The sequence below is a fragment of the Rhincodon typus genome, chromosome 18 (genome assembly GCF_021869965.1).
Source record: "Rhincodon typus isolate 14 chromosome 18, sRhiTyp1.1, whole genome shotgun sequence".
Taxonomy (NCBI): domain Eukaryota; kingdom Metazoa; phylum Chordata; class Chondrichthyes; order Orectolobiformes; family Rhincodontidae; genus Rhincodon; species Rhincodon typus.
In genome coordinates, this window is record NC_063349.1 from 52,203,654 (window position 1) to 52,229,931 (window position 26,278).

Here is a 26,278-nt window from a genome sequence, read left to right on the forward strand (position 1 = left end):
TCCTTGCTTTACAACCTCCCTAATCCTACCTCTCTCCTGCTGCCAAAAAATGTAAATTGAGATGTTAGGTCTTCCATTGATTTTGAAAAAGTGCTATATTCTTTAGTTTCAAGAAAGAGTCATTCAGACGCAAAATGTTAACTTTGTTTATTGATGCTGCCAGACCTATTGAGTTTCTGCAGCATTTCTTGGTTTTATTTCAGACCTCCAACATCTGCAGCATTTTGTTTTAATTATTTTAAATTCTTTTGCACTTTTTTTATCTCAAACGATTACTGAAGAAAAAAAGTAAAGATCAGAAGTTGCAGGGTAGGAGAGTGTATTTGTATGCATTTGTTTTTTTCTAATATCAGCTTGTCAAATCAGTATAAACCAGCTGGTTGCAAGACCCAGAAGCAATGTGACTGTTGGATTTTCATGTAAACTCCAGTGTCCATGTCAGTGATTAACATGATTTTAAGGTACGAGGAGCTGACTGGTGGGAGCTTCCTGGCTGTGAGAGGCCTGACATTACAGCTACAGATGCAACAGGTTTGGCAGCTGAAAATGTAAAGCTGTCCTACACTTACCAAACCAAGGTCAGATGTGAATTAGTAAGTATAGATCCATACTAATGTTGCAGGAACACCGTTTCTGTTCCACAGTAAACACGCACGCACACACACACACAGACACACACACAGACATGTTGAGGCACTTAAATTATGTGTGTTTCCATGCAACAGAAATAAGTATGATTTTCAAACGTAATGAAATTTAGAACACATATTCAACTGGAAGGAAAAGAAGCACCATTTAACTTTTTTCTAAAAATCAAAAATTCTTTCTCGTGAACAAATCTCCATTTAAAGCAAACTAAAACTGCTTCACAGGAGGAACAAGTCTTTAGCGGGTGAGTTAAGAAAAATTATCAAATGAATTACGCACACATAAATTTGGAGCCTTAAGTAGAGGCCTATTTTGAGCTAGGTAAGTGAACCAAGTAAAAACAAAAGTTGCTGCAAATACTCAGCAGGTCAGCCAGCATCTGTGGGGGAGAGAGAGAGAGAATTAGCAATTCAGATCAAAGACCTTAATGGAACCAAAAAAACACAAAAGTGTGATAATTTTTTTAAGCAAGTACATAAGCAGAGAAAGGTAAGGTGGTGGAAGTATATGGGAGGTCTGATCAGTAAATTTACAGACGATATGAAAATTGGTGGTGTGATAAACAGCAAGGAAGAAAGTCTTTGATTAAAGGACAATATAGACAGGCTTGTCAGATGGGCTGAGCAGTGGCAAGTGGAATTTAATCCTGTAAAGTGTGAGGTGATTCATTTTAGGAGGACTGACAGAGCAAGGGGAGAAAGTGCATGTTGAATGGTAGCACCTTAGGAAGTACAGAAGATCAGAGGGCCCTTGGTGTCCATGTCCATAGATTTTTCATGGCAGCAGGATGGGTAGATAAGATGGTTAAAAAGGCATATGGGATGCTTGCCTTTATTAGTCAAGCCATTGAATACAAAGGCAAGGTTATGATGTAGAGGTATGTAATATCTGTTAAACTGGAATACTGTATGCCGTTCTGGTTGTCATAGTATAGAAAGGAGGCGATTGCATGAGTGAGGATTCGGAAAAGATTCACCAGGATGTTGCCGAGGCTGGAGAGATTCAGCTTTGAAGAGCAACTAAACAGGCCAAGGTTATTTTCCTTAGAGTAGAGAAGGCTGAGGGGGAGCTGATTGAGGCATTAAAAAGTTCAGAGGGGCATAGGTATGATAGATAGGGAAAAATCTACTCCCCTCAGTACGTGGCTCAATAACAAGGTTTTAAGGCAAGGAGCAGGAGAGTTAGAGAGAATTTGAGGAATTTGTTTTTCATCCAGGGCATTGTGGGAATTTGGAACTCATTGCCTGAAGGGGTGACAGAGGTGGGAACTCTTGAGAGATTTAAGAATGACTTAGATGAACATTTTGAATATTATAGCATACAAGGCTATGGACCAAGTGCTGGAAAATGTGATTAGATTGATTAATGTTTGATAACTGGCATGGACACAATGGGCTGACGAGTCTCTTTCCGTGCTGTAAACTCTCTGTGAATCTAAGAATAAAAGGAAAGTGCAGGATAGGCTGGAAAACAGGAGTGAATAAATGACCAAAGGAAAGATGGTATAGGGCAAGTATCAGAACAAAATCTAGATGTAGAGGAGATGCAAGTAGGAAAACAGTATCATTATCAAAAAATAATCAGCATCAGTAAAATGGTATCTTCACAGCAAAAATAACAAAACGGGGCAGAGGTTTCAATCTGAAATTACCGAATTCAATGTGGAGTGCAGATAGCAGTAAAGTGTCCAACACAATACATGGTACTGAGTTTCTTCAGCATTTTCAGTTTTTATAATTGCAGCACATGCTTTGATTTCTCCCATTTCCTGATTAAGTGACATCACAAACAGTAAGTTTTGAAGGGAAGATGAAGAAAATTCCTTTCCATCAGACACCGCCTCCTACTCCTACCCCCGTCCCCAAGTCTAGACTGCTCTAAATTAGAAGCTGGTGGAAGCAGATTCCTTAAGTAATTTTCAAATGGAATTGGCCAAGTGCTTTTAAACAGAATTATAATGAAAAGGATAGAATGTGGGCCTGCTCTTTCAAAGAGCCAGTGTGAGGAGAATGGGCTGAGTGGCGTTACTCAATTCTATGTGCTTATTGTAAGTTTGCAGATGAATCTAATATTGGAGGTGTAGTGGACAGCGAAGAAGGTTAGCTTAGAGTACAATGGGATCTTGATCAGCTGGGCCAATGGCCGAGGATTGGCAGATGGAGTTTAATTTAGATAAATGTGAGGTGCTGCATTTTGGAAAGGCAAATCAGGGCAGGACTTATACACTTAACGGTAATGTCCTGGGGAGTGTGGCTGTACAAAGAGACCATGGAGTGCAGGTTGATTGTTCCGTGAAAGTAGAATCACAGGTAGATAGAATAGTGAAGAAGGTGTTTGGTATGCTTGCCTTTATTGGTAAGGACATTGAGTATAGAAGATAGAAGGTCATGTTGCAGCTGTATAGGACTTTGGTTAGGTCACTATTGGAATACTGCATGCAATTCTGGTCTCTCTGCAAAAGGATGTTGTGAAATTTGAAATGGTCCAGAAAAGATTTACAAGAATGTTGCCAGGGTTGGAGGGTTTAAGGTCCAGGGAGAGGCTGAACAGTCTGGGGCTATTGTCCCTGGAGCGTCGGAGGGTGATCTTATAGAGGTTTATAAAATCATGAGGTGCATGGATAGGGTAAATAGACGAGGTCTTTTCCCTGGGGTGGGGGAGTTCAAAACTAGAGGGCATAGGTTTAAGGTGAGAGAGGAAAGATTTAAAAGGGATCAAAGGGGCAACTTTCTCACGCAGAAGGTGGTGCATGTATGGAATGAGCTGCCAGAGGAAGTGATGGAGGCTGGTACAACTACAACATTTAAAAGGCATCTGGATAGGTATATGAATAGGAAGGGTTTACAGGGAGTTCTGAGGAAGGGTCACTGACCCGAAATGTTAACTCTGTTTTCTCCTTCACCGATGCTGCCAGACCTCCTGAGCTTTTTGAGCAACTTTGTTTTTGTTCAGGGTTTAGAGGGATATGGGAAATGCTGGAAAATGAGACTAGATTTATTTCGGATATTTGTTCGGCATGGAGAAGTTGGACTGAAAGGTCTGTTTCCGTACTGTATATCTCTATGACTGTGTAATCATATGATGTAGCTGATTTAAGATGATTTTTAGGAAGATTAGAGAAGTCATTTGGAAAGAAATCTTTCACACCAAGGGTGGAATTTGCTGTCTGCTTTGGTGATGAAGACAGAAACCCTCACCTCATTTAAAATTAATCTGGATCTGTGCCTTAAATGCTGTAACTTGCAGCAGACCAAATGCTCAAAGGTGGGATGAGAGTGAGCTGCACATTTTTTTCACCCAGTTAGCACAGACACGATGGGCTGACTGGCCTCTTTCTGTGCCATAACTTTTCTACAGTTCTATGTTTCTACAAATTAAGGACACTTCATTTAGCTTAATGCAAAACACTGTTCTTACTAGGCAAGGTATCTGGTGCCAAGCGTGTTGTCAGTCAAATTTTTATTTGCTCCTAGTTTTTCAAAATGACTGGCTACGCAGTTTGGATAGGAAATGAAGTAGTTTCAGTCAATGCAGAAGCTCAGGAGTGCTAATCAGCAACATATCGTGTTCTAAGCACAATGGCATTAAGGTGCCCTCTGCAGCCTTGTTTCAAATATTGCAGGCTAAACAATCTAGCCCTTGAATTAAGGTATAAGGAGTTGGGTTTGTTCAGTTGCTCTTACAGCTGGTTTATATTGCAGAGTGATGCCAACCATGTGCTGACCTATTATCCTCCTAAGATCAATCTACTCTGCATATCCTACATTTTACGATCCTCCATGTGCCTATCCAACAGTCGCTTAGAAGTCTCTAAAGTCTCTGACTCCACTACCACTGCTGGCAGCACATTCCACACATCCACCACTCTCTGTGTGAAGAAACTACCTTTGACATCTCCCCTATACCTTTCTCCAATGACCTTAAAATTATACCCCCTCGTAACAGTCATTTCTGCCCTGGGAAAAAGTCTCTGACTATCCACTCTATCTATGCCTTTCATCATCTTGTAAACCTCTATCAAGTCACCTCTCATCCTGCTTTGTTCCAATGAAAAAAGCCCCAGCTCTCTCAACCTTTCCTCATAAGACCTGTCCTCCAGTCCAGGCAGCATCCTGGTAAATCTCCTCTGCACCCTCTCTAAAGCTTCCACATCTTTCCTATAAGGAGGTGACCAGAACTGAACACAATATTCCACGTGTGGTCTAACCAGAGTTTTATAGAGCTGCAGCATAACCTCACGGCTCTTAAACTCAATTCCCCTGCCATCTTATATTGCAGTCATGGTATCTTATGGTTGCAAAGATCTGCTGGAGCTGAGGATTCATAGCTTCTCAGAGATCAGGAATTTGGGAAGCCTGGAAAAAAATAGCTTCCACTGGAAAACACTAAATGCATTTGGAACACAGATTATGCTTCTTTATTGTCACAATTAAGTATAATTCTCTTGTTAATATAATTGAGGTTTTATTGTTTTAGAAATTTCTTTTGAAATTTATATCCAGTATTGTATCTTGATAATGAGAATCCAAGAAGACGGTATTTTTGGAGAATCTTCTTAATTGCCGCTGCTTTTTAAAAACTTGATAGATTTTACTGATTGCCAATTTTGATTCAAAATATTCATGCGACATCAACAACTTTTTATGGGCATTTGTGCAGCAGAATTTTCTCCTCCTAATTATGTCAATACATTTAAAAATTAGGGGTTATTTTGTTGCAAATGGTTTGGAACTCAGAACCTGGGTCTATGAACATATTTTAAAGTTGAGGTTGATTTGTTCTAGCTAGGCAAGGAACTCCATTGGTAGATGGGAATGTGGAATTCAAAACAAAATCAGATGAGCCGTGATCTTATTGAATGTCTTGAAGAGCCAAATGGTCCACTTCTGTTCCTAACGCACATGCTCTGATTTTGATGGAGGTGAAAGATTAGTTGTTGGAGGGAAGGGATTAGTGACCAATTAGTGGCCAGGGATTGGTGGGGTGCAGCATGGTGTTGGCAGTTGTTGACTATCAGCAAGCCTGTAAAAAGGCCTCACTATTTACTCCCTTTTAAGGTTTCCAGCAAAGTTATTGGGCAGGACAATAACTATCTTGAACCCTTGGGCAATCAGAATTGACTTACTAACCAGTCACCACCCTTCACCTCCTGTGGTACAGTTTGTAGTTGCTGTTTGAAGAGCTTGATGGTGGCAGAGTAGGATGCGCCGGTCGGCGCTCCTCTGCTCGCCAGATCGGAGCCCCTTTCCCCTCTTTTTCCATTTCTCCCTTCCAGAGTGTGGAGTTGCAGAGGACTAGAGCAAGTGGGTTGAGACCCACGAAGAAAGGAGGGAGCAGTGTGGCCTTGTACTCTGGGTCTGCAGGAACGCCCTGGATCAGCACGTGGTCTGTGACAGCGTGGGGAAGCAGCCCCTGGAGCAGCACGCAGGCAGTGTCCTGGACAGAGACCGGACTGAGGGGGCAATCCTTACATTAGAACATGGTAATGTTAACTCCTTAATATATTCCTATTTTTAAACTTATTTTCAACTATGTAATTAAGCAATTACTTTTATTCCTCTGCTGTATCCAAGAATTGTACCTAGGTACTTGTACCTAAGATGTCATCATAAGAAGGCAGACATTGTAAAAGTTTTTCACTGTACTCCTACAATAGGGCACATGTGACAGTAAAGGATATTGTATTGAAATTTGGCATTTTTTACATTTGGCCTCATGAATGCAAGATGAAATTTTCTCTTTCCACCAATACCATGTGAAATTAGTACATATCAAGATGGAGTGTATAAAATTCACCATTTTTCACTGATCTTTCCTCATAAAATGAGCAATTCCTCAACGTATAAACAATGACCTTATCCCAGTCCCATGGGTAACTGCAAAGCTGTTCATTTTGCACATATACCACCATTAATATTACATGGCGTCATTATGCTGATTTGGTATTTTGGAAGAAAAATTCTGCACAAAATTCTATAAAGAAAACTTGAGAACCATAACAAAAATGAATAAAATAGAAGAGGACATACAGAATTGGATATAAGCGGTAGTCATGTTTACATATTTTTAAAAATGCATCTTCCATCCAAAAGTAAAGTGAATTTACCAGATTGTCCAACTACTGTCATGTGTACATGAAAAATTTTAAGAGTCACGCAACACAAAGACTACATCAACAACAGAAGTCATATATAATAATAAGAAATGTAAAATAAAGACAAAGTTCATCACAGTTCAGTTAGCAGCTGCTGTGCTTAGGGAAAGCTGATCAAGGAACGATGGACCATCCTGAAGAAGCAGCCGGGGTAAGACCGCCATGCTGGGCCACTGGAATACTAGTTAGAAGACTCCACCAAAGACAACCAAGCTAGCCAAGGCCACCACTCCAGGCCACTGAAATACCTGGAAGCCAAAGTCCTCCGAACGGGGATGCCGGCCACGCCAGGAGACTACCACTTCTCCTCTGCTAGGTACCTGGGCCTAGCTGCTGACCTGGAGCCTCGGCCTAGCCAGCGAGCCTAGGCTGGGGGAAAGTCAGTCTGCGACCTGCTCCTTGCTCGATGGGAAACCCCAGGCTGGGGTGGAGCTTTGTCTGGGTCATCCTGGTGTTGCTGCTGCTGCAAATCTCCTTCTTCACCTGCCACTCTCCAGACTTAATCAAAAAGAAAATGAAGAAAAAACAAAAAGAAATAAAGGATGAAAGAAAAAGGAAGGAAAAAATAAGACAAAGAAAGCCGACAGGATCAAACGAGCCCCAGGTTCAGTACACCTACTCTACCACCATGTTATGCATGCAGCTTCATAACTGGTATTTCTTTAAATATATACAAAATTACACTTTTGGCTTGTCTAGCATGTCAGGTAGCTACAAATTACAATGAATGGGATGTATAGAGGTAGCATAATTGCTTGTCATGATAAACAATGCTTGCTGATTGGGAAATTCATTTTAATATTGTTGGATTTCTTAGAATTGTACATTTGCTCAGTTATAAATAACATTACCCATACTTGCAATGTCTCATACAGCAGTACTTGGTAATGTGCTTGTTCACATACACAGATACATAATTTGCATTGTTCTGCCATGTGCACAGTTAAATTATTTACTGTTTTCTGGCCCTGCATTACATAGCAGAATGTCAAAATTTAACTTAAGATATAGACAAAAAAAACTCAAACTGGCAAATAACTGTATCACTACTAGGGAAAGCAGCTGTACCTATCCAAAAGGCCTATAAATATTTATTCACTTTTTTAATAAAAATATAAATGAATGCAAGTTGTTCCACTGGTTTTAGATTGTTCTTTCTTGGTTTAGTCCTCTCTCCAAAAAGGTATCTGTTATCCTGGAGCATTCTTCATGTTTTACCAACAATCCGCTGGTATCTTGAGGAGCAGTCATTCTTGGACACACTATTGACTGGCAATTTCACTTTGCGCAGTATCAAATCCAAGGAAGATTTCTTTTTCGCCTCAGTACACACCGAAGTATAGAAGCAAGTTGGACTAAAACCCCTAGCCAAATTTGGACTCATTGCAAGCCCACTGCACCTTCAAATTAATCTAGATAACGCAGCCAGCCCAGGGTAATATCACAAGGACTTTCCTTGTATCTAGCTCAATATCACCCATCTTATTATTCCTTGAGCTGTCTAAACATTATGGTTTGACTTTGGAAAAGGGCAACATAATGACCGTTTAAGTTTTTTACTAACATGAATAGAGAAATATCCCTTTGTTGGATTGGCACTTTAAACAACGCAACTCCTCTGTAGTCACTTTCAATTAAATTACACTAATTTATCTAGTATAATTTAGATTACTTTATATGGTAATTATAATAACTATATGCAAGATCGTCATGAACACTGCAACATGGAGCTACATTAATAAAACTAACACATTGACAAAAATCTGACAAGGTCAAAACAAACTGTAAAAGGATTTACACTTTTCTGTTAACTGGTTGACTGAAAAAAGTTATTCATGGAAAATCTCTCATTTGTAAAACACACCAATAATTGTTTTTTTTTTAGCATCTATGCCACATTAAAAATATTACAAATTAATTATCACAATTACTCAAGGTTTAACATTTTCTCAAAGATTTGCGTAATATCGACTCCGGTTTTGAAAATCCTTATAGGCATATTTTGCGTCTTTTTTATTATGTGGAATTCTTCCAAAAGGTTCAAGGTCATTAAAACACGTATCAAAAACCTCATCGACGGCTTTTTTTGCAGCTTCTTTACTGACTTTGCGAACGGCTAGGATGGAACGGAGGGCTCGTTCCCGCACACACTTCTGGATGGAAGAAGCAAAAGGTTAATATTAGAAATTTGATCTAAAATCGAATCTGTTAAAATTCATAGCAGCATAATTTAAACACAAATACAAAGGTGAAATTAATCCATTTTCGTGGAGACTAAATGGAATGTTTTGCATTATTTTAGGAGGGAATGCACCTTTCTAAATAATAAGTATGCAGATTCATATTCCTTCTTCCCCAATCATAAGACAATTTGTACAATAATGCTTGAAAGTTTATGCTCATCCCTCCACAGGGCAAAACTTTACTTGATCAGGAGGAACTCACTAGCATCCATGCTGCTTTTCTATCCTATACTTAGGAGCTGTGCATAAAGTGGTCATGGGTTACAGGTTGCTATTCCTTCTTCAGAGAGCAAGCAGCCAGATGACTTGATGCCCCTTTTATGATTAAGCTATTAACATGCTCCCAATGTTGTGCCATCTTTTTAAAAATATATATATGTGCAATGCAATACATTTCCCCTCTCCCAACAAAAAAACATACAATATCATGACACAAAACACTAGTATATAATTAACTTGTTAAGCATAGATGAACCAATGAAGAGACAAAAATGGAAATGAGTGCTTCTCTTTCATCTTATCAACACTAAATGCATACGGTAGAATAGACAGAGCATTCTAAACGTAGGTGTTGAACCCAATTGCATTTAGAACGCTACACTTTTAAGGAAACAAAATTACATAATTTCTTCCCTGCAAATGTCTAACTGGAGTGCAAATACCCTGAAAAAGCCAGACACAGGCACAAATCTCCTCCGGTCGTTCCCACCAACAATAACAATCAGAAAATCCATGTAAGCCCCAGACAGCTGGTGTAACAGGATTTCTGCCATAGTAACAAAGATCAATCAGGAAAATCTGGCTAGTTTGTAAAGTACTACACATTATTTAACACTCACTTGATGGTGTTCCTTTAGACCAAAGTTAAATCGAAGCAATTCATTCCCAAAGGTACATTCACCACTGAGATTAGCAGCTCGGATCTGTTGAAAATGTACAGGACAACTCATGTGAATATTCAGACTGGAGAGGTCTAGCACCTGGCATGACCATCACTTGTATAATTATCACACATGCAAGGTATATTTCACAACTGCATATGTCCAGTGTACACTTATTCAAAATAGCAGATAAAGAAGTTTGTTGTCAAAAAATAAATGTTTTTATTAACTAGACTAGCCCGAGAAACGCAATGGCTACAAGAACATATCAGAAGCTAGGAAGCCTGCAATGAGTAACTCACCTCCTGACTCCAAAGCCTGTCCACCATCTACAAGGCACAAGTCAGGAGTGTGATGGAATACTCCCTATTTGCATGGATGAGTGCAGCTCCAACAATCAAGAAACTTGGACATCATCCAGGACAAAGCAGTCCACATGAGTAGCACCACATCCACAAACATCCCTCCACCACTGACGGTCAGAAGCAGCAGCTTGTGCCATCTGCAAGATGCACTGCAGAAATTCACCACGGCTCCTTCAATAGCACTTTCCGAACCTACAACCACCATGATCTAGAAGGAATGGGCAGCAGGTCCATGGAATCATCATCAGCTGCTAGATCCCCTCCAAGCCACATACCAACCTGACTTGGAAATATATCACTGTTCCTTTAGTGTCGCTGGGTCAAAATCCTGTAATTCTTGCCCTAAGGCATTGTGTGTCAACCTACAGCACATGGACAGCGGCAGTTTAAGAAGACAGCTCACCACCTTCTTAACAGCAACCATGGATGTGCAATAAATGTGGCCAGTCAGCGACACCCTTTTCCCATGAGTAAATTTAAAAACAGTAATCTGTTCTCTTCCCAAGAGATAAGTAACCTTGGAACTACTAATCGAGTACATCAGGAAACCAAATCATTCTTCAATATCTGCAAGAAGGATGGCTTCGATTTGTCACATTTTACTTGGGACAAATTTCCTGACCAATTAATCTGAAATGTGCCTATTTATACAATAGCACCATTCTACTGCTACCAGTTCTGGTTTAGATCCAATCTCTGTCTTATTTTGATTCAATCATGGGTTGGTCAATTAGAAGAAAGAAAATGTTCCTCTTGAAATTAATAGAACATAACAATGAAATTGTATCCCTACAAAAAAAATTAAAGGTGACATTTCCGGGGATACTGATGTGCTCCGAGTAAACCTGACCAGCTTCCGATTCCACAACATTCTGCACTCTGATTGCTCTCATATTTGCACCCACACCCCTCTAACCACCAGCAACCATGGGTCTCCAAAAACCTATTGCCACTCACATCCCACGCATCCATGAGCTTTGATCCTCTCCACTGTCTTCTTCCTCCCGTACTGTGAGCCTCCCCAACAACTCCAGCTTCAAGGCAGTCTACCCATTATGCCTCCTCTCTTACAGCCACTTTCAGTGTAACATTACCTCCGCACCCCAAACCATCAACTATTCTTCCATCAACATCCTCCTCTTCTGGTTTCTTAGTGACCTTCACAGTTTGTGCACCCCTCCCACCCACACCTCATAGCCAATGCAAAGACAAGCATGTCAATTAGACTGGCCTCTGGGCAGAAAGCAGGTCGGTTCCATCACCGACATCCTTGGGGAAATCCCACATCTCTGATGGACCAGCTTCCTGCCAGTCAGGTAAGCATTCAACACCATGACAAATGCAAATATACCATTCATATTGGCTGGCATAACCTGAGACATTTATCCACAGGGATACCTTACCTCCGAGCAAGCCAGATGTTTGATATTATGGAACCAATCGACATGTGCGCGGCAGTGATCAAACGTGTGTATTAATTCATGGGTCACAACCCGATTCATGTGCTGCTGCTGATGGATGTTATTCTGGCATAAAACAATCTTGAATGCAAAGACACAAGACGTGTATGATACAGAGTGCACAGCTGTACTGCAAAATGGTGTGAAGATTCACTGTTACAGAGATAGTAGGGACTGCCGATGCTGGAGAATCTGAGATAACAAGGTGTAGAGCTGGATGAACACAGCAGGCCAAGCAGCATCAGAGGAGCAGGAAGGCTGACGTTTCGGGTTGAGACCCTTCTTCAGAAATGGGGGAGGGAAAGGGGATTCTGAAATAAATAGGGAGAAAGCGGGAGGCGGATAGAAGATGGATAAAGGAGAAGATAGGTGGAGAGGAAACAGACAGGTCAAAGAGGCGGGGTTGGAGCTAGTAAAGCTGAATGTAGGTGGGGAGTTAGGGAGGGGATAGGTCGGTCCAGGGAGGACGGACAGGTTAAGGAGGCGGGATGAGGTTAGTGGGTAGGAGATGGGGGTGGGGCTTGAGGTGGGAGGAATGGTTAGGGAGGCGGGGACGAGCTGGGCTGGTTTTGGGATGCGGTCGGGGGAGGAGAGATTTTGAAGCTTGTGAAGTCCACATGGATACCCTTGGGCTGCAGGGTTCCCAAGCGAAATATGAGACGCTGTTCCTGCAGCTTTTGGGTGGCATCATTGTGGCAATGCAGGAGGCCCAGGATGGACATGTCGTCCAAAGAGTGGGAGGGGGAGTTGAAATGGTTCGCAACTGGGAGGTGCAGTTGTTTGTTGCGAACCGAGTGTAGGTGTTCTGCAAAGGGGTCCCCAAGCCTCCGCTTGGTTTCCCCGATGTAGAGGAGGCCACAACAGGAACAGTGGATACAGTATACCACATTAGCAGGTGTGCAGGTGAACATCTGTTTGATGTGGAAGGTCTTCTTAGGGCCTGGGATGGGGGTGAGGGGGGAGATGTAGGGGCAGGTGTAGCACTTGCTCCGGTTGCAGGGAAAAGTGCCGGGGGTGGTGGGGCTGGAGGGGAGTGTGGAACGGACAAGGGAGTCACGGAGAGAGTGGTCCCTCCGGAAAGCAAATAAGGGTGGGGAGGGAAAAATGTCTTTGGTGGTGGGGTCAGATTGCAGATGGAGGAAGTGTCAGAGGATGATGCGTTGGATTCGGAGGTTGGTGGGGTGGTACGTGAGGGTGAGGGGGATTCTGTTTTGGTTGTTATTGTGGGGAGGGGGTGTGAGGGATGAGTTGCGGGAAATGCGAGAGACATGGTCGAGGGTGTTTTTGACCACTGTGGAGGGGAAGTTGCGGTCCTTGAAAAACAAGGACATCTGGCATGTCCGGGAGTGGAATGCCTCATCTCCAGAGCAGATGCGGCGGAGGCGAAGGAATTGGGAATAGGGGATGGCCTTTTTGCAGGAAGGCGGGTGAGAGGAGGTGTATTCTAGGTAGTTGTGGGAGTCGGTAGGCTTCAAATGGACATCGGTTTCCAGGTGGATGCCAGAGATGGAGACAGAGAGGTCCAGGAAGGAGAGAGAGGTATCAGAGATGGTCCAGGTGAACTTAAGGTTGGGGTGGAAGGCATTAGTGAAGTGGATGAACTGTTCGAGCTCCTCATGGGAGCACGAGGCGGCGCTGATATAGTCATCGATGTAACGGAGGAAGAGGTGGGGGATAGGGCCAGTGTAGCTTTGGAAGAGGGATTGTTCCATGTATCCTACAAAGAGGCAGGCATAGCTTGGGCCCATGCGGGTACCCATGGTCACCCCCTTTGTCTGTAGGAAGTGGGAGGAATTGAAGGAGAAATTGTTAAGGGTGAGGATGAGTTCAGCTAAGCAGATGAGGGTGTCAGTGGAGGGGGACTGGTCAGGCCTGCGGGACAGGAAGAAGCGGAGGGCCTTTAGGCCATCTGCATGGGGAATACAAGTGTACAGGGACTGGACGTCCATGGTGAAGATGAGGTGTTGGGGACCAGGGAATAGGAAGTTTTGGAGGAGGTGGAGGGCGTGGGTGGTGTCATGGACGTAGGTGGGGACTTCCTGTACCAAGGGGGAGAAAATGGAGTTGAGATAAGTGGAGATGAGTTCTGTGGGGCAGCAGGCGGAGACAATGGGTCGACCAGGGCAGTCAGGTTTGTGGATCCACAAAATCCACAAACCTGCAGGAACAGCATCCCATATTTCGCTTGGGAACCCTGCAGCCCAAGGTATCAATGTGGACTTTCCAAGCTTCAAAATCTCCCCTCCCCCGACCGCATCCCAAAACCAGCCCAGCTCGTCCCCGCCTCCATAACCATTCCTCCCAACTCAAGCCCCACCCCCATTTCCTACCCACTAACCTCATCCCGCCTCCTTGACCTGTCCATCCTCCCTGGACCGACCTATCCCCTCCCTAACTCCCCACCTACATTCACCTTTACTAGCTCCAACCCGTCTCTTTGACCTGTCCGTCTCCTCTCCACCTATCTTCTCCTTTATCCATCTTCTATCCGCCTCCCCCTCTCTCCCTATTTATTTCAGAATCCCCTTCCTCTCCCCCATTTCTGAAGAAGGGTCTCGACCCAAAACATCAGCTTTCCTGCTCCTCTGATGCTGCTTGGCCTGCCGTGTTCATCCAGCTCTACACCTTGTTATATCTGAAGATTCACTGTTATTGGTTATAAACTTTCCTGTTGTTACATGGCATACTTTTAAAGTGTAATCCATGACAATGTTACTGTGCTTCCAAAATGTGAAGAGGTAACTGTAAGAAAATATAGCAGAAGTTTCAAGTACAAGATGACTTTAAGTTACAAAGTTCAGTTTACTTGCAATGAACTTATCACAATGAAGATCAAGTTACCCTCAGACATATTTTAATTATCAATTAAGCAAAGTGGCTACAAGCACATACCCTTTAAGTCCTAGTTCATCAGATCAGGAGAAAATGTCACAAATTTAAGAACATTGTTGGTTTCCTTGTTATTGTAGGTGACAATTTATTGCATGCATAGGGTCAAATGTTATGCCTATGAAGATGGCTGTGGTGCCCAATTGTCCAAATCTTACTTTAATCAAATACCATCCTTAATCTTTCCTGCAGAGGTTTCTCTTTCTCAATGGAACGTATTTTTGATGAACATTTTGGATTGTGTCTTTTAAGAGTTTCACATAAACTGCCATAACTGTAACTCAATTTTCCCAATCAATCATAGCTAGCTCTTCCCTCATAAACAAGAATGAAACCAGTTACATATTTAAAATTCTTGTTGATATGGTGCTTTCAAGTTTAACCTGGACAACACTACATCTAAAAACAGCTCCACCACATCGTTCTTCAGAAAACTGTACCAAAAGCAGTCAGGAACTGACAAATCACCAATTTGTCCAATGTATATGATGTTTAAAGTCCCCATAACTATTATATTGACTTTGCTACAAACTCCAATTATTTTTGTTAAATTTTCTCTCCACTAAATCCCACCAGGTTCAAAACTTAAAAACAAAACATTAAAAACTTGGAATACAAACCTGGGCAGCATTAAAAATTCTTTGAACCTGAGAGTGTTATGAAGTATTACTACTTTGATTTTTCAGTTTTATGTAAATGAAACAAAATTATACTACTTTTTCCTCACAGTTGTACTGATCTGGGATCAGTGCTTTAAATGCCTGAGGCCGTTAAACCTAGCTTCAAGTTAAGGAAAACAGGTTAATGACACTGTTAAAGTACCTGGGGAACTTCTCTTGAAATTTTTGACTGGTTCATTAAAGCTTGTGTACTGAAGAATACCTAACTTCAAATGTTTTTACAAACGTGTCAGCATTATATTTGGCTAATGAGACATATTGTGGAGGAGTGCCCATAAAACAATTGTAGCCTCAGTCCTCAGAGAAAGAAAGAACCAGTTTTAGGGAGGAGGGAAGCTATTTAGCTGAAATACCCCACCAATTTGATTTTCACCCAACTGTAGTGTGAATCTTGAACTTCTTCCCTCACCCAACTTCAAACTCAATTTCTTTCCTAATGGTTTGTATATCAATAGACTGCCGGGTCTTATTAATTATGTTGCAACCACAGGAAACTATGGGTGGAATCTATGCCTTCTGCTGCAGTGAGTTTGGTGGTGGGGAGAAATTTAGTTAGGCAGGCAGATGGATACTCAACCACCATCTTGCCTTCACCCCAATTACATTTGTAGTGGATGGCCCATGAACAGCGTTCCTGCCCCGCTGTCTAACAAGGCCCTTAATGATCCTACAAAATGTCCACTTAAGGGCCACATGCTGCCACCACTGACATAAACCCTGCAGTGAGCAGGGGCCTGTCCACGCAGAAGCATGACAAGCGAAACCCAGCGTCTGGCTTCTTGGCAGGAGAGGACCAGCGTTATCATTTAAAGACAGTTCACACCTGAGCAAGGAACATAATACCAGGAAAGGAGGGTCCTGCTGAGGACCAATCCCCTGCCCTTGCTGCCAGCACCCTCTCCTGTGACTCCAAGCCTCCTGCTATCATTCACCTTTAGCCTGCAACCTTAGCTTTTGTTGTACCAGCAACAGCCACCAACTCCCGCGTGGTGCTATCATTCAGTACAGCTGCCACAGCCTCCGGATTCTGGGGAAAGCTGCTGCTGGTGTGTCAACTGCTTGATCGGCTCAAGATGTCGTGATCCAAATGCATTACCTGAACGGGTGGTGGAAGCAGATTCAATGGTAACAATCAAGAATGAATTGGATAAGTGCTTATAGAGGATAAATTTATGGCATATGGGGCAAAGAACAGGGGAATGAACTCATTATTGTATTGTTCTTTCTAATATGCTCCTTAGAATGGTGACCCAAGAAGGCACTTGCTATGCTGGATTAAACTGGATTAGGTACTTTACCTACCTGTGATATTTCAGCATCAAAACCACCACTGACTGTTCCATCACAATCTTCACAGGAAAAATGACGATCTCTATAAACGGCACTGAAACACGAAACATTTTAACTATCATGTACTTATTCTTGTCACAGACTCCTTTTACACATAATTTTAAATGACTATTTTAAAGCAGCAGCAAAATACTGTGGATGCTGGAAATTTCAAATACAATCAGAAATACTGGAGACTCTCAGCAGCACAGATGGAGAAACAGAATTAATGGGTGAGATTTTTAACTTATTCAAAACTCATCCATTTGCAGAGTCATATCTGACCCAATACTCAGCACAATGGCCTTTCATTGGATCTGGACGATGTTGGAGATGAATAAAATTTTAAGCACTGGGGCGGGGTGACGATTCCAGGTAACCATTTAAAGTTCCTCTTAACCCATTGTACGCCTGGGGATAAATAATTACAACATTCTGGGGATATTTGTTTATGATACCCTGCAGGCTTTGATCAATTCCAGGAATTCCTGTACACAGTTACAATCTAAATGAATTCTCCTGGTCAATATTAAATTGTACTATTAGATTACGTCTTCTTTTTCAAGCAAGACATTGGTTAGGTCACTTTTAGAATACTGCGTTCAATTCTGGTCTCCCAATATAAGAAAAGTGTTGATAAACTTTTAAGAGTTCAGAAAAGATTTGTAAAGGACGCTGCCAGGCTTGGAGGGTTTGAGCTATAGGGAGAGGCTGGGGCTATTTTCCCTGGAGCACTGAAGGCTGAGTGACCTTATACAGGTTTATAAAATCATGAGGGGCATGGATAGGGTAAATAGCCAAGGTCCTTTCCGCATAGTAGGGGAGTCCAAAACTAGAGGGCATAGATTTAAGGTGAGAGGGGAAAGATTTAATAGGGACCTAAAGGCCAACTTTTTCACACAGAGGGTGGTGCGTGTATGGAAAGAGCAATCAGAGGAAGTGGAGGACACTGCTACAATAACAACATTTAAAAGGCATTGAGATGGGTACATGAAAAGGAATGGTTTAGAGGGATATGGGCCAAATACTGGCAAATAGGACGACATCAGTTTAGAGTATCTGGTCGGCATGGATGAGTAGGACCAAAGGGTTTATTTTCATGCTGTATAATTCTATAAGAGAATTTTGATTAAATAAAAAGAATAAAGGAAAGTGTACACATGCATGTCTGAATAATAGAGACAGTAACAGTTGTTTGTATAGATGATGACTACAGTGTAACATATACAGAGGGTGACAAGGTAGAATAAAGGTACTATCAATCAATCACAGGTTGAGAAAATGGCTTTCTATTGAGGTTGTTGACTTGCTCGTCGAGCTGGCTTGTTTGCGTTCAGACGTTTTGTCACCATGCTAGGTAACATCATCAGTGGAGCCTCCGATGAAGCAAAGTTGTTCTATTCCGCTTGGAATTTATACTGTCCAGTCCGTTATGGTGGGTAGTGTCATTTCCGGTTTTGTTCTGTATGAGTTTGTATATGGGGTCCAATTCTATATGTTTGTTGATTCCTTTTCTTTATTCATTCACGAGATGTGGGCATCGCTGGCTAGGCAGCATTTATTGCCCATCTCAACTGCCCTCTGGGCAATTAGGGAGTCAACTGCTGTGGGTCTGGAGTCACAGGTAAGGATGGCAGTTTCCTTCCCTAAAGGGCATTAGTGAACCAGATGGGTTTTTCCAACAATCAGCAATGGATTCACGGTCATCATCAGATTCTTAATTTCGGATATTTTATTGAATTCAAATTCGACCATCTGCCATAGCAGGATTCAAACCCAGGTCCCCAGAACACTATCTGGGTCTCTGGATTAATAGTCCAGCGATAATACCACCAGGCCAGCGCCTCCCCGCGTTGCATAACAGGTTGCGAACCATACCTCTGGGAATTCCCGTGCATGTCAGTGTTTGGCTTGGGCTACTATAGTTATGTTGTCCCATTTAAACTGATGGCCTTCCTCGTCAGAGTGTACTGATATTAAGGAAAGTTCATTGTGTCATTTAGCTGCTAGCTGATGTTCATGTATTCTGATGGGTAGTTTCCTTCCTGTCTGTCCGATGTAATGTTTGTGGTAGTCGTTGCACGGTATTTTGTAAACCATGTTAGTTCTGCATGTTGTGGGAACGGGATCTTTATCCTTATAAGTGTTTGTCGTAAAGTGGCTGTGAGCTTGTGTGCTACCATGATTCCTTGTGGTCTTAGGAGAATCATTGTCAGTTCTGATATGCTCCTGATGTAGGGCAGTGTGGCCAGTATGTTAGGGCGCACTATGTCCTCTTGTTGTTGTCTATTTAGTAGGCACTTGTGGATGAAGTTGTGGGGATATCTGTTCATAGCGAAGAATTTGTATAGGTGCTCTTCCTTTCTCCTGCGTAGTTCTGGAGTGTTGCAGTGAGTGGTAGCCCATTTCAGTAGTGTCCTAATGCAGCTTCGTCTGTGGACGTTGGGGTGGTTGCTGTGGAAGTTGAGGATTTGGTCAGTGTGGGTTGCTTTCTGAGGTTTGCAACTCCCCATTGGTCATTTGCTCAACTCTGATATCCAGAAATGGAAGCCGATTGTTGTTTTCTTCTTCTCTTGTGAATTTAATCCCCGTAAATACGTTGTTGATGAGGTGGTGGGTCTGTTCTAGTTTTTGTTGCGTCTAATAATGAAAAGATCTGTTGTCTATGTACTGGATCCATAGTTTAGGTTGAGTGCGGGGGAGGGTGGTGTGTTCTAGTCTTTGCATGACTGCCTCTGCACTAAGTCCTGAGATGGGTGACCCCATAGGTGTGCCATTGATCCATTCGTACACTTGACCATTAAAGACGAAGTGTGCACTGAGGCATAGGTCTAGTAGTTTGAATATGTTGTCATTGCTGATGGAGCTGCTGGTCTGCGTTCCTGCTTCTTCTAGTCAAGCGGCCAGTGTTTCTTTGGCTAGTGGGATGTTGATTGACGTGAATAATGCTGTAACGTCAAAGGATGCCACAATCTTGTCATCATTGATTTTTATGTTCTTGAGGGTATTGAGGAATTCTTGAGTTGAGTGGATGGAATGGGGTGATCCGTCAACTAGGTGTTTCAGTCTCTGTTGTCGGCTCTTGTCTAGTTTGTGTGAAGGTGTGCTCGGTAGGGAGACAATGGGTCTGAGAAGGATGTCTGGTTTGTGTACTTTAGGAAGCCCATAGAAGCGGGGATGTTCGTGCCTTCTAGTTTCATTCTCATGTTGTCTGTCTTGGTTATCTGTCCTGCATCCTTTAGTCTCTTCAGCATCTGGGTGATCCTATTACCTAGCCTGTGGTGTTAGGTCTATCGCCACCTATTGGTAAGTGTTTGTATCTGTGGGAAATGCCTGTGCTTTTTTAACGTAGTCCAGTTTGTTCATAATGATGGTCATGCGCCCTTTGTCCGCTGGTAGGATTATAATGTTCTTGTCTTTCTTGAGTTTATCTAGTGCATTTCTCTCTGATGTGTTCAGGGTGTCCCATTCATTCCTTCCGTTTAGTGTGGGGATTATAGTTTGTCAGATGGCTTGTTGTGTTTCCTCCGTGAGTCTGTCGTCTTTTAATATAGATTCCAGGGCGGCCATGAAGTCTGTTCTTTTGCATTTTTGTGGTTATAGTTCAGTCCGCGTAATAGGACAGCTTTTTCAGTTTGTGTGAGTCGTCTGCTGGATAGGTTTCTTATCTATGTGTCTGATTTGTTGTTGTCCTTGTCTTGTTGTGGATCAGTTTGGTGAGTTTCTCCTGTAGCTTCTGTCTCTTTTTAATTTTGGTCTTGTACTGATTGATGGTGATGGCCTTTTCTAGGGTTATAGTCCACTGCTGGTCCATAGTGTTCAGATACTGTGAGTTTTGATGCCTTCGTATTACAGGAAAGCAACCCACACTGACTAAATCCTCAACTTCCACAGCAACCACCCCAACATCCATAAACAAAGCTGCATTAGGACACAACTCACTGCAACACTCCAGAACTATGCAGGAAAGAGGAAGAGCACCTATACAAAATCTTCACTATGAACAGATATCCCCACAACTTCATCCGCAAGTGCCTACTAAATAGACAACAACAAGAGGACACAGTACACCCTAACCTACTGACCATGCTGCCATACATCAAGAACATATCAGAACTGACAACGAGACTCCTAAGACGACTAGGAATCATGGTAACACACAAGCTCACAGCCACTTTACGACAAACACTCACAAGGATAAAGTCCCCATTCCCACAATATGCAGAAGCAACGTGGTTTACAAAATACCATGCAACTACTGCCACAAACATTACACTGGACAGACAGGAAGGAAACTACCCATCAGAATACATGAACATCAGTTAGCAGCTAAACGACACGACGAACTTTCCTTAATATCAATACATTCGGGCAATGAAGGCTTTCAGTTTAAATGGGACAACATAACTATAGTAGCCCAAGCCATACACAGACACGCACGGGAATTCCCAGAGGCATGGTTCTCAACCTGTAATGCAATCAACAAACGTATAGAATTGGACCCCATACACAAACCCATACAGACCAAAACCGGAAATGACACTACTCACCATAACGGACCAGACAGTATAAATTCCAAGCAGAGTAGAGCAACATCGCTTCATCGAAGGCTTCACTGATGTTACCTAGCATGGTAACAAAACGTCTGAACGAAAAGAAGCCAGCTCGGTGAGCAAGTCAACAACCTCACCTACAACCTGAGCTACAAATCTTTGCTAAAACTTTAAATGGCTTCCTATTGCTCTTCTAAGATGCTACCATTTGAATGTGCCTCTTGAGCTGCTCGATAGCTTTAAAACAATTAATTTACACCAGTTTCTCTTCCAACTGAATAAGGAATCATCCAGTGTAATCCAGAAACTAAAAACTACTTTTGTCATACCAAATCTTATTTCAATACCGTTCGTTGATGATCCATATTTTAAAGTTAACCTACCCTCCCTTTCTTCACAATTCTGTGCTTCAGCATAATAAACACACTGCTAATACTTGCATTTATGACATATTAATGAATACGGAGAGGTGATGGCCTAGTGGTATCATCACTAGACTATTAATCCAGAGACCCAGGTACTGTTCTAGGGGTTCTAATCCTGCTTTGGAAGATGGTGAAATTTGAGCTCAATGAAAAGAAAATTTTGAATTAAGAATCTAATGATGACCATGAAATCATTGGTTGGAAAACCTCTGGTTCATTTAAAGTCCTTTAGAGAAGGATGCAGCTGTCCTTACCTGGCCTACATGTGACGCCAAACCCAAAGCAATGTGGTTGACTCTCACTGCCCTCTTGGCAATCAGGGATGGGTAATAAATGTTGGTCTAGCCAGTGACGGCCAGAGCCCGTGAATGAATTTTAAAAAGTCCATTCTATTGGTTAAAAACAGATCTCAGTGCTAATTTAGATAAATTAGGCATACAACAGCTGGACGGTTGATAATAACAGATTAAATTGAAAGATTAAACTTACCATCCTGAACTTTTCATAGCATCTATTAGAAGTTTTGCATATGGACCTGCAGAAATCAGATTGCAATGTTCATATTGACCATTAACTTGGAATTAGAAAGTTTATGCAAAATTGATCAAACTGGTGATTGATTCTTAAAAAGTTGGACAAAACAGCAAAAATGTTCTACTTCAGAAGAAAAAAAACTGTGTAACCCAAATACACTTTGGATGGCATTTAGAGAACCAAGGATGAAGATGAAAGAAAACCTCAAGTCTAAGTGATGCAGATTTCCACATTTACAGTCTACAATTTGTAAATCATCCTTACATCATACAAAGGCAACCCTGACTTATTTTGATCAGAATAACAGTGAGTCGACAAAAGGTTAAATTGCGAGGACAATTTTCATGGATGACACTTTTATTCACTTGTCCCAGAGCAGGAAAGCATAATCTTAACATTAGAAGTAGGCCTTTTAGAAATAATGTCAGAAAGAGTTGCTTCACACAAAGGCAATGGAACTTTTCTCCAAAATGGTGTGGAGGTTAGATGTCAATTGAAATTTAAAACTAAGATTATTTTTTTTTGTTAACTAGGGGCATGATTATTTAGGAAACAAAGTTAGGAAATCAGAGTCAATGTGCAGATCAGCCATGAATGGAAATATTGTCTAAAGGGATTGAATAACCTGCTACTATCCTTTGTTCCCAACAACTAAGCACCATCTTAATTTGCTGTCTGCAAACTCCTCACCTCCCACAAACATGAGGCGCTTATGTCGGAAAACTTTGAAATCTGCATCGCTTAGACCTGAGGGCTTAAGGAAACGAAGGTGGGAGCTGTATCTAGAGGAATGACCATAGCTGGAGAGAATTAGAGGGCAAGTGTACTGAAGATGGAAATTCAAAGCTTGACATGGTGGGTCAATTGTATTGTGAATAGAGAGGTAAAGGCAAGGAAGTTCAGTTGTAAACGTCTTGGGGAAGTTTTGTACGGAAATACCAAATTCACCAAATCAGTAAATACTCAAATCGTCCATTCAGCTTCTACTGCCAAAACTCTCCTTCCCCTCAGCCCACCAAACTAAGCTTCCTCCAAGATTCTTTGAAACTGGATTGATTGCGCAGGGAAATAAACTGTTGGAATGTAGAGATTCTCCAGAAATCCAGATAGTCAATATTTTATTATTGCTTGCGATCATAATGTTGGAAGCATCTCAAAGCAGTCAAGGTCCACTCAATGACTTTGCTAGAATGTGTCTGTTTAAACTGCAAAGTATTTGGGAGGTGCCAAGTGCTCATTTGAAGGCTTTTTGAACAGCATGATGGAATGTTAAGCTCATGTCCTATTCTCCATGCTCCAGTAGTTCAGGTAGAATACTAAATAGCCCATTCAGTTGCAGTTAGAGAGCAGGAAGTTTCCCTGATATAACAAGGTGTAGGGCTGGATGAACACAGCAGGCCAAGCAGCATCAGAGGAGCAGGAAAGCTGACATTTTGGGTCGAGACCCTTCTTCAGAAATTGGTTTCTTTAGAATATTCCTCAGTTTGGCAACACCCAAAAACACATTAACTGGTCATCCACCTCAAGTTGACTATAGCAGTGTTACTACACCTCAAAATAATCATACAAAATAGTTTTAGAACTAGTAAGAATTGCAAGTGATTGACAACTATTCACTGTCATGCCTTACTGTCCATTTACAAATAATCATTAACCCAAATGGAGCTAGTGATTCTACATCTGAACAACAAGCATTTATTCCAGTTTTAGCTGCTTTTGCTCAGTAGCTTACACATATCTATTTCACCCTTGATATCATTCTAGGCTGTTTAAGCCACAGTTGATAAAATGAGATTATATGAACTGAGCTCAGGACAATTATATACTCTTTAAAACATTCTCAAACAAAATAGCTTACTACTAATCATGCAATCGAGCTGCTACCAAAATTCTGTAGAAGGGTCACTAGAATTGAAATTATTAATTCTGTTTTCTTTCCATATATGCTGCCAGATCTGCTTAATTTTTCCAGTAATTTATGTTGTTTCTTTGTCTCAGATCTCCAGCATTCACAGTTCTTTGTAATGTTCATAGATGTGTGTTTGGTGGTAAGCTTTATGATCTGTATTTTAGTAATTAGTGGATGAGTGTAGGATTGATATTAAAAATACAGGCTTGTGCCATGATCAGAAGTTACTACTGCAGATGTGATTTGGACTTCAGGTTAAAGTAACATTCAGTGGTTTTAGATCAGTATTAGGATTAGCGGGTAACATACAGTTAACGGAAACTAAGGGCCATGAACATAGGAGAGAAGTATTAATAAAATAAATGGGAATTGATGCTGAGCTTCAAGGGAAAAGTGCAGAAGGGCCCGAGAGGTTAGAGTAGAGTACAATGGACAGAAATTAAAAATGTTCTGAAGGTCTGGATCACATTTTCTCAAAGAATAGAAATGTTCTGAAAACCAGTCACCCAAACTGTCTTTGTGCTTCCTAATGTACAAAAGACAGCAGTGTTTGCAAATAACTATGGTAATCTAAATGGAAATAAGTCAAGGTAAATTGCTGTTTTACCACGAAGGTGGGAAGGGTAAAGGTAGAGCACTAACAACACTCAAGCACGTAAGCAATCCAAATTCAAGTGCAACAATATCCAGGCTTGGATTGAAAAGTGACAAGTTGGTATTTGTCCCACACAAATACCAAGGAATGAACATTTCCAATAAGAGACAATCTAACCATTTACATTCAATGACGTACCATCATTGAATCTCCCACAATCAACATCCAGGGCTTTGCTATTGGCAGAGATTGATTGTTGTAGAACAGAGAGATCTAGGGTCCAGATAGTTTATTAAAAGTTGCATCACCGGCAGAATGGTAAAAGCGGCGTTTGGTCCAAGCAATAAAGGCAAGCATGCCATTCAGTATAAGAGGTGGGACATCATGTTGCAGTTGTACAGGATGTTGGTGAGGCCACTTGGGAATACTGTATTCAGTTCTGGTCACCCTGTGGCACTAAAGGTATTATTAAATTGGAGAGGGTGCAGAAAAGATTTACAAGGATGTTACTGGATTGGGAGGGTTTAAGTTATAAGGGGTAGCTGGATAAGCTGTAACTTATTCCATTGGAGCGTAGGAGGTTTGGTGGGGGGGTGGGGGGGGGGGGGGGGCTTATAAAGGTTAATAAAATCTTGAGGGGCACAGATAAGGTAAATAGCAAAGGTCTTTCCCTTAGGATTGGGGAGTTCAAAACTAGAGGGCATAATTTTAAGGTGAGAGGAGAAGGACTTAAAAGGGACCTGAAGGACAACCCTTTCACACAAAGGGTAGTTCATATGTGAAATGAGCTGCCAGAGGACGTGCTAGAGGCAGGTACAGTTACAACACAAGACATTTGGACTGATACATGACCAAGAAAGGTTTAGAGGGATATGGGGCAAAAGCAGGCAAATGGGACTAGTTTAGCTTGGGAAACTTGGTCGAAGCATGGTGACCGAAGCATCTGTTTCCGTGCTGTATGACTGACTACGACTACATAATACAGTGGCTGCACGAGCAGGTCAAGGCTAGGAATACTGCAGGGAATAACTCACTTCCTGACTTGCCATAGCCTATCCAGCATCTACAAGGCTGAAGTCAACAGTGTGATACAATAATCCCCACTTGTCTGGATGAGTGCAACTCCAGCAATATTCAACACTTCCACAAACATTCACTTCCTCCACCACCAATACTCAATAGCAGCAGTGTGTACTATCTACAAGATGCAGGGCAGAAATTCACATTGGCTCCTTAGACTGCACCTTCCAAATTCACAACTACTTCCTTCGAGAAAGACAAGGCCAGCAGATACATGGGAAGTCGACCATATGCAAGTTTCCCTCCAAGCAACTTACCATTCTGACTCAAGATATATTGCCGTTCCTTCACTGTTGCTGGATCAAAGTCCCAGAATTCCCTCCCTAAGTGCATTGTGAGTCTACTTACAGCACAAAGAACAATAAAGTACAGGACCAGGCCCTTCAGCACACCAGGACTGCACCAACACATAATACTTTTCTATACTAAAAGCCTTTTGTCTCTGTGAAGCCATATTCCTCTATTCCATATCTATTCATGTATCTGTTAAGATGTTCAAAGATGTACAGATTAGGTGGATTGGCCATGCTAAA

At 41.8% G+C, this 26,278-nt stretch overlaps 1 protein-coding gene across 2 annotated transcripts; it reads right to left on the reverse strand.

Annotated features, from left to right (window-relative positions):
• Window positions 1–6,681: 6,681 nt before the first annotated feature.
• atp23 (ATP23 metallopeptidase and ATP synthase assembly factor homolog) lies at window positions 6,682–22,177 on the reverse strand. 2 transcript variants are annotated; one of them, XM_048607738.1, is made up of 5 exons: window positions 22,117–22,177; window positions 16,623–16,704; window positions 11,695–11,832; window positions 9,885–9,968; window positions 6,682–8,955 (listed from the first exon to the last, which is right to left on the reverse strand). In XM_048607738.1, exons 1-5 carry the CDS (start codon window positions 22,131–22,133, stop codon window positions 8,752–8,754), a joined length of 525 nt encoding a protein of 174 aa, XP_048463695.1. In that variant the 5' UTR covers window positions 22,134–22,177; the 3' UTR covers window positions 6,682–8,751. The 2 variants fall into 2 exon arrangements, with proteins under 2 accessions (XP_048463695.1, XP_048463696.1); XM_048607739.1 differs by lacking the exon at window positions 22,117–22,177 and adding an exon at window positions 21,200–21,218.
• Window positions 22,178–26,278: the final 4,101 nt, after the last annotated feature.

What these genes read in the sequence shown, in the direction of transcription:
- atp23 (XM_048607738.1), bottom strand. An exon ending in AACATCTGGCTTGCTCGGAG is followed by an intron (nt 9,969 to 11,694) that starts GTAAGGTATCCC and finishes CATTTTCAACAG; the next exon opens with ATCCGAGCTGCTAATCTCAG. An exon ending in GTCTAAAGGAACACCATCAA is followed by an intron (nt 8,956 to 9,884) that starts GTGAGTGTTAAA and finishes TCTTCCATCCAG; the next exon opens with AAGTGTGTGCGGGAACGAGC.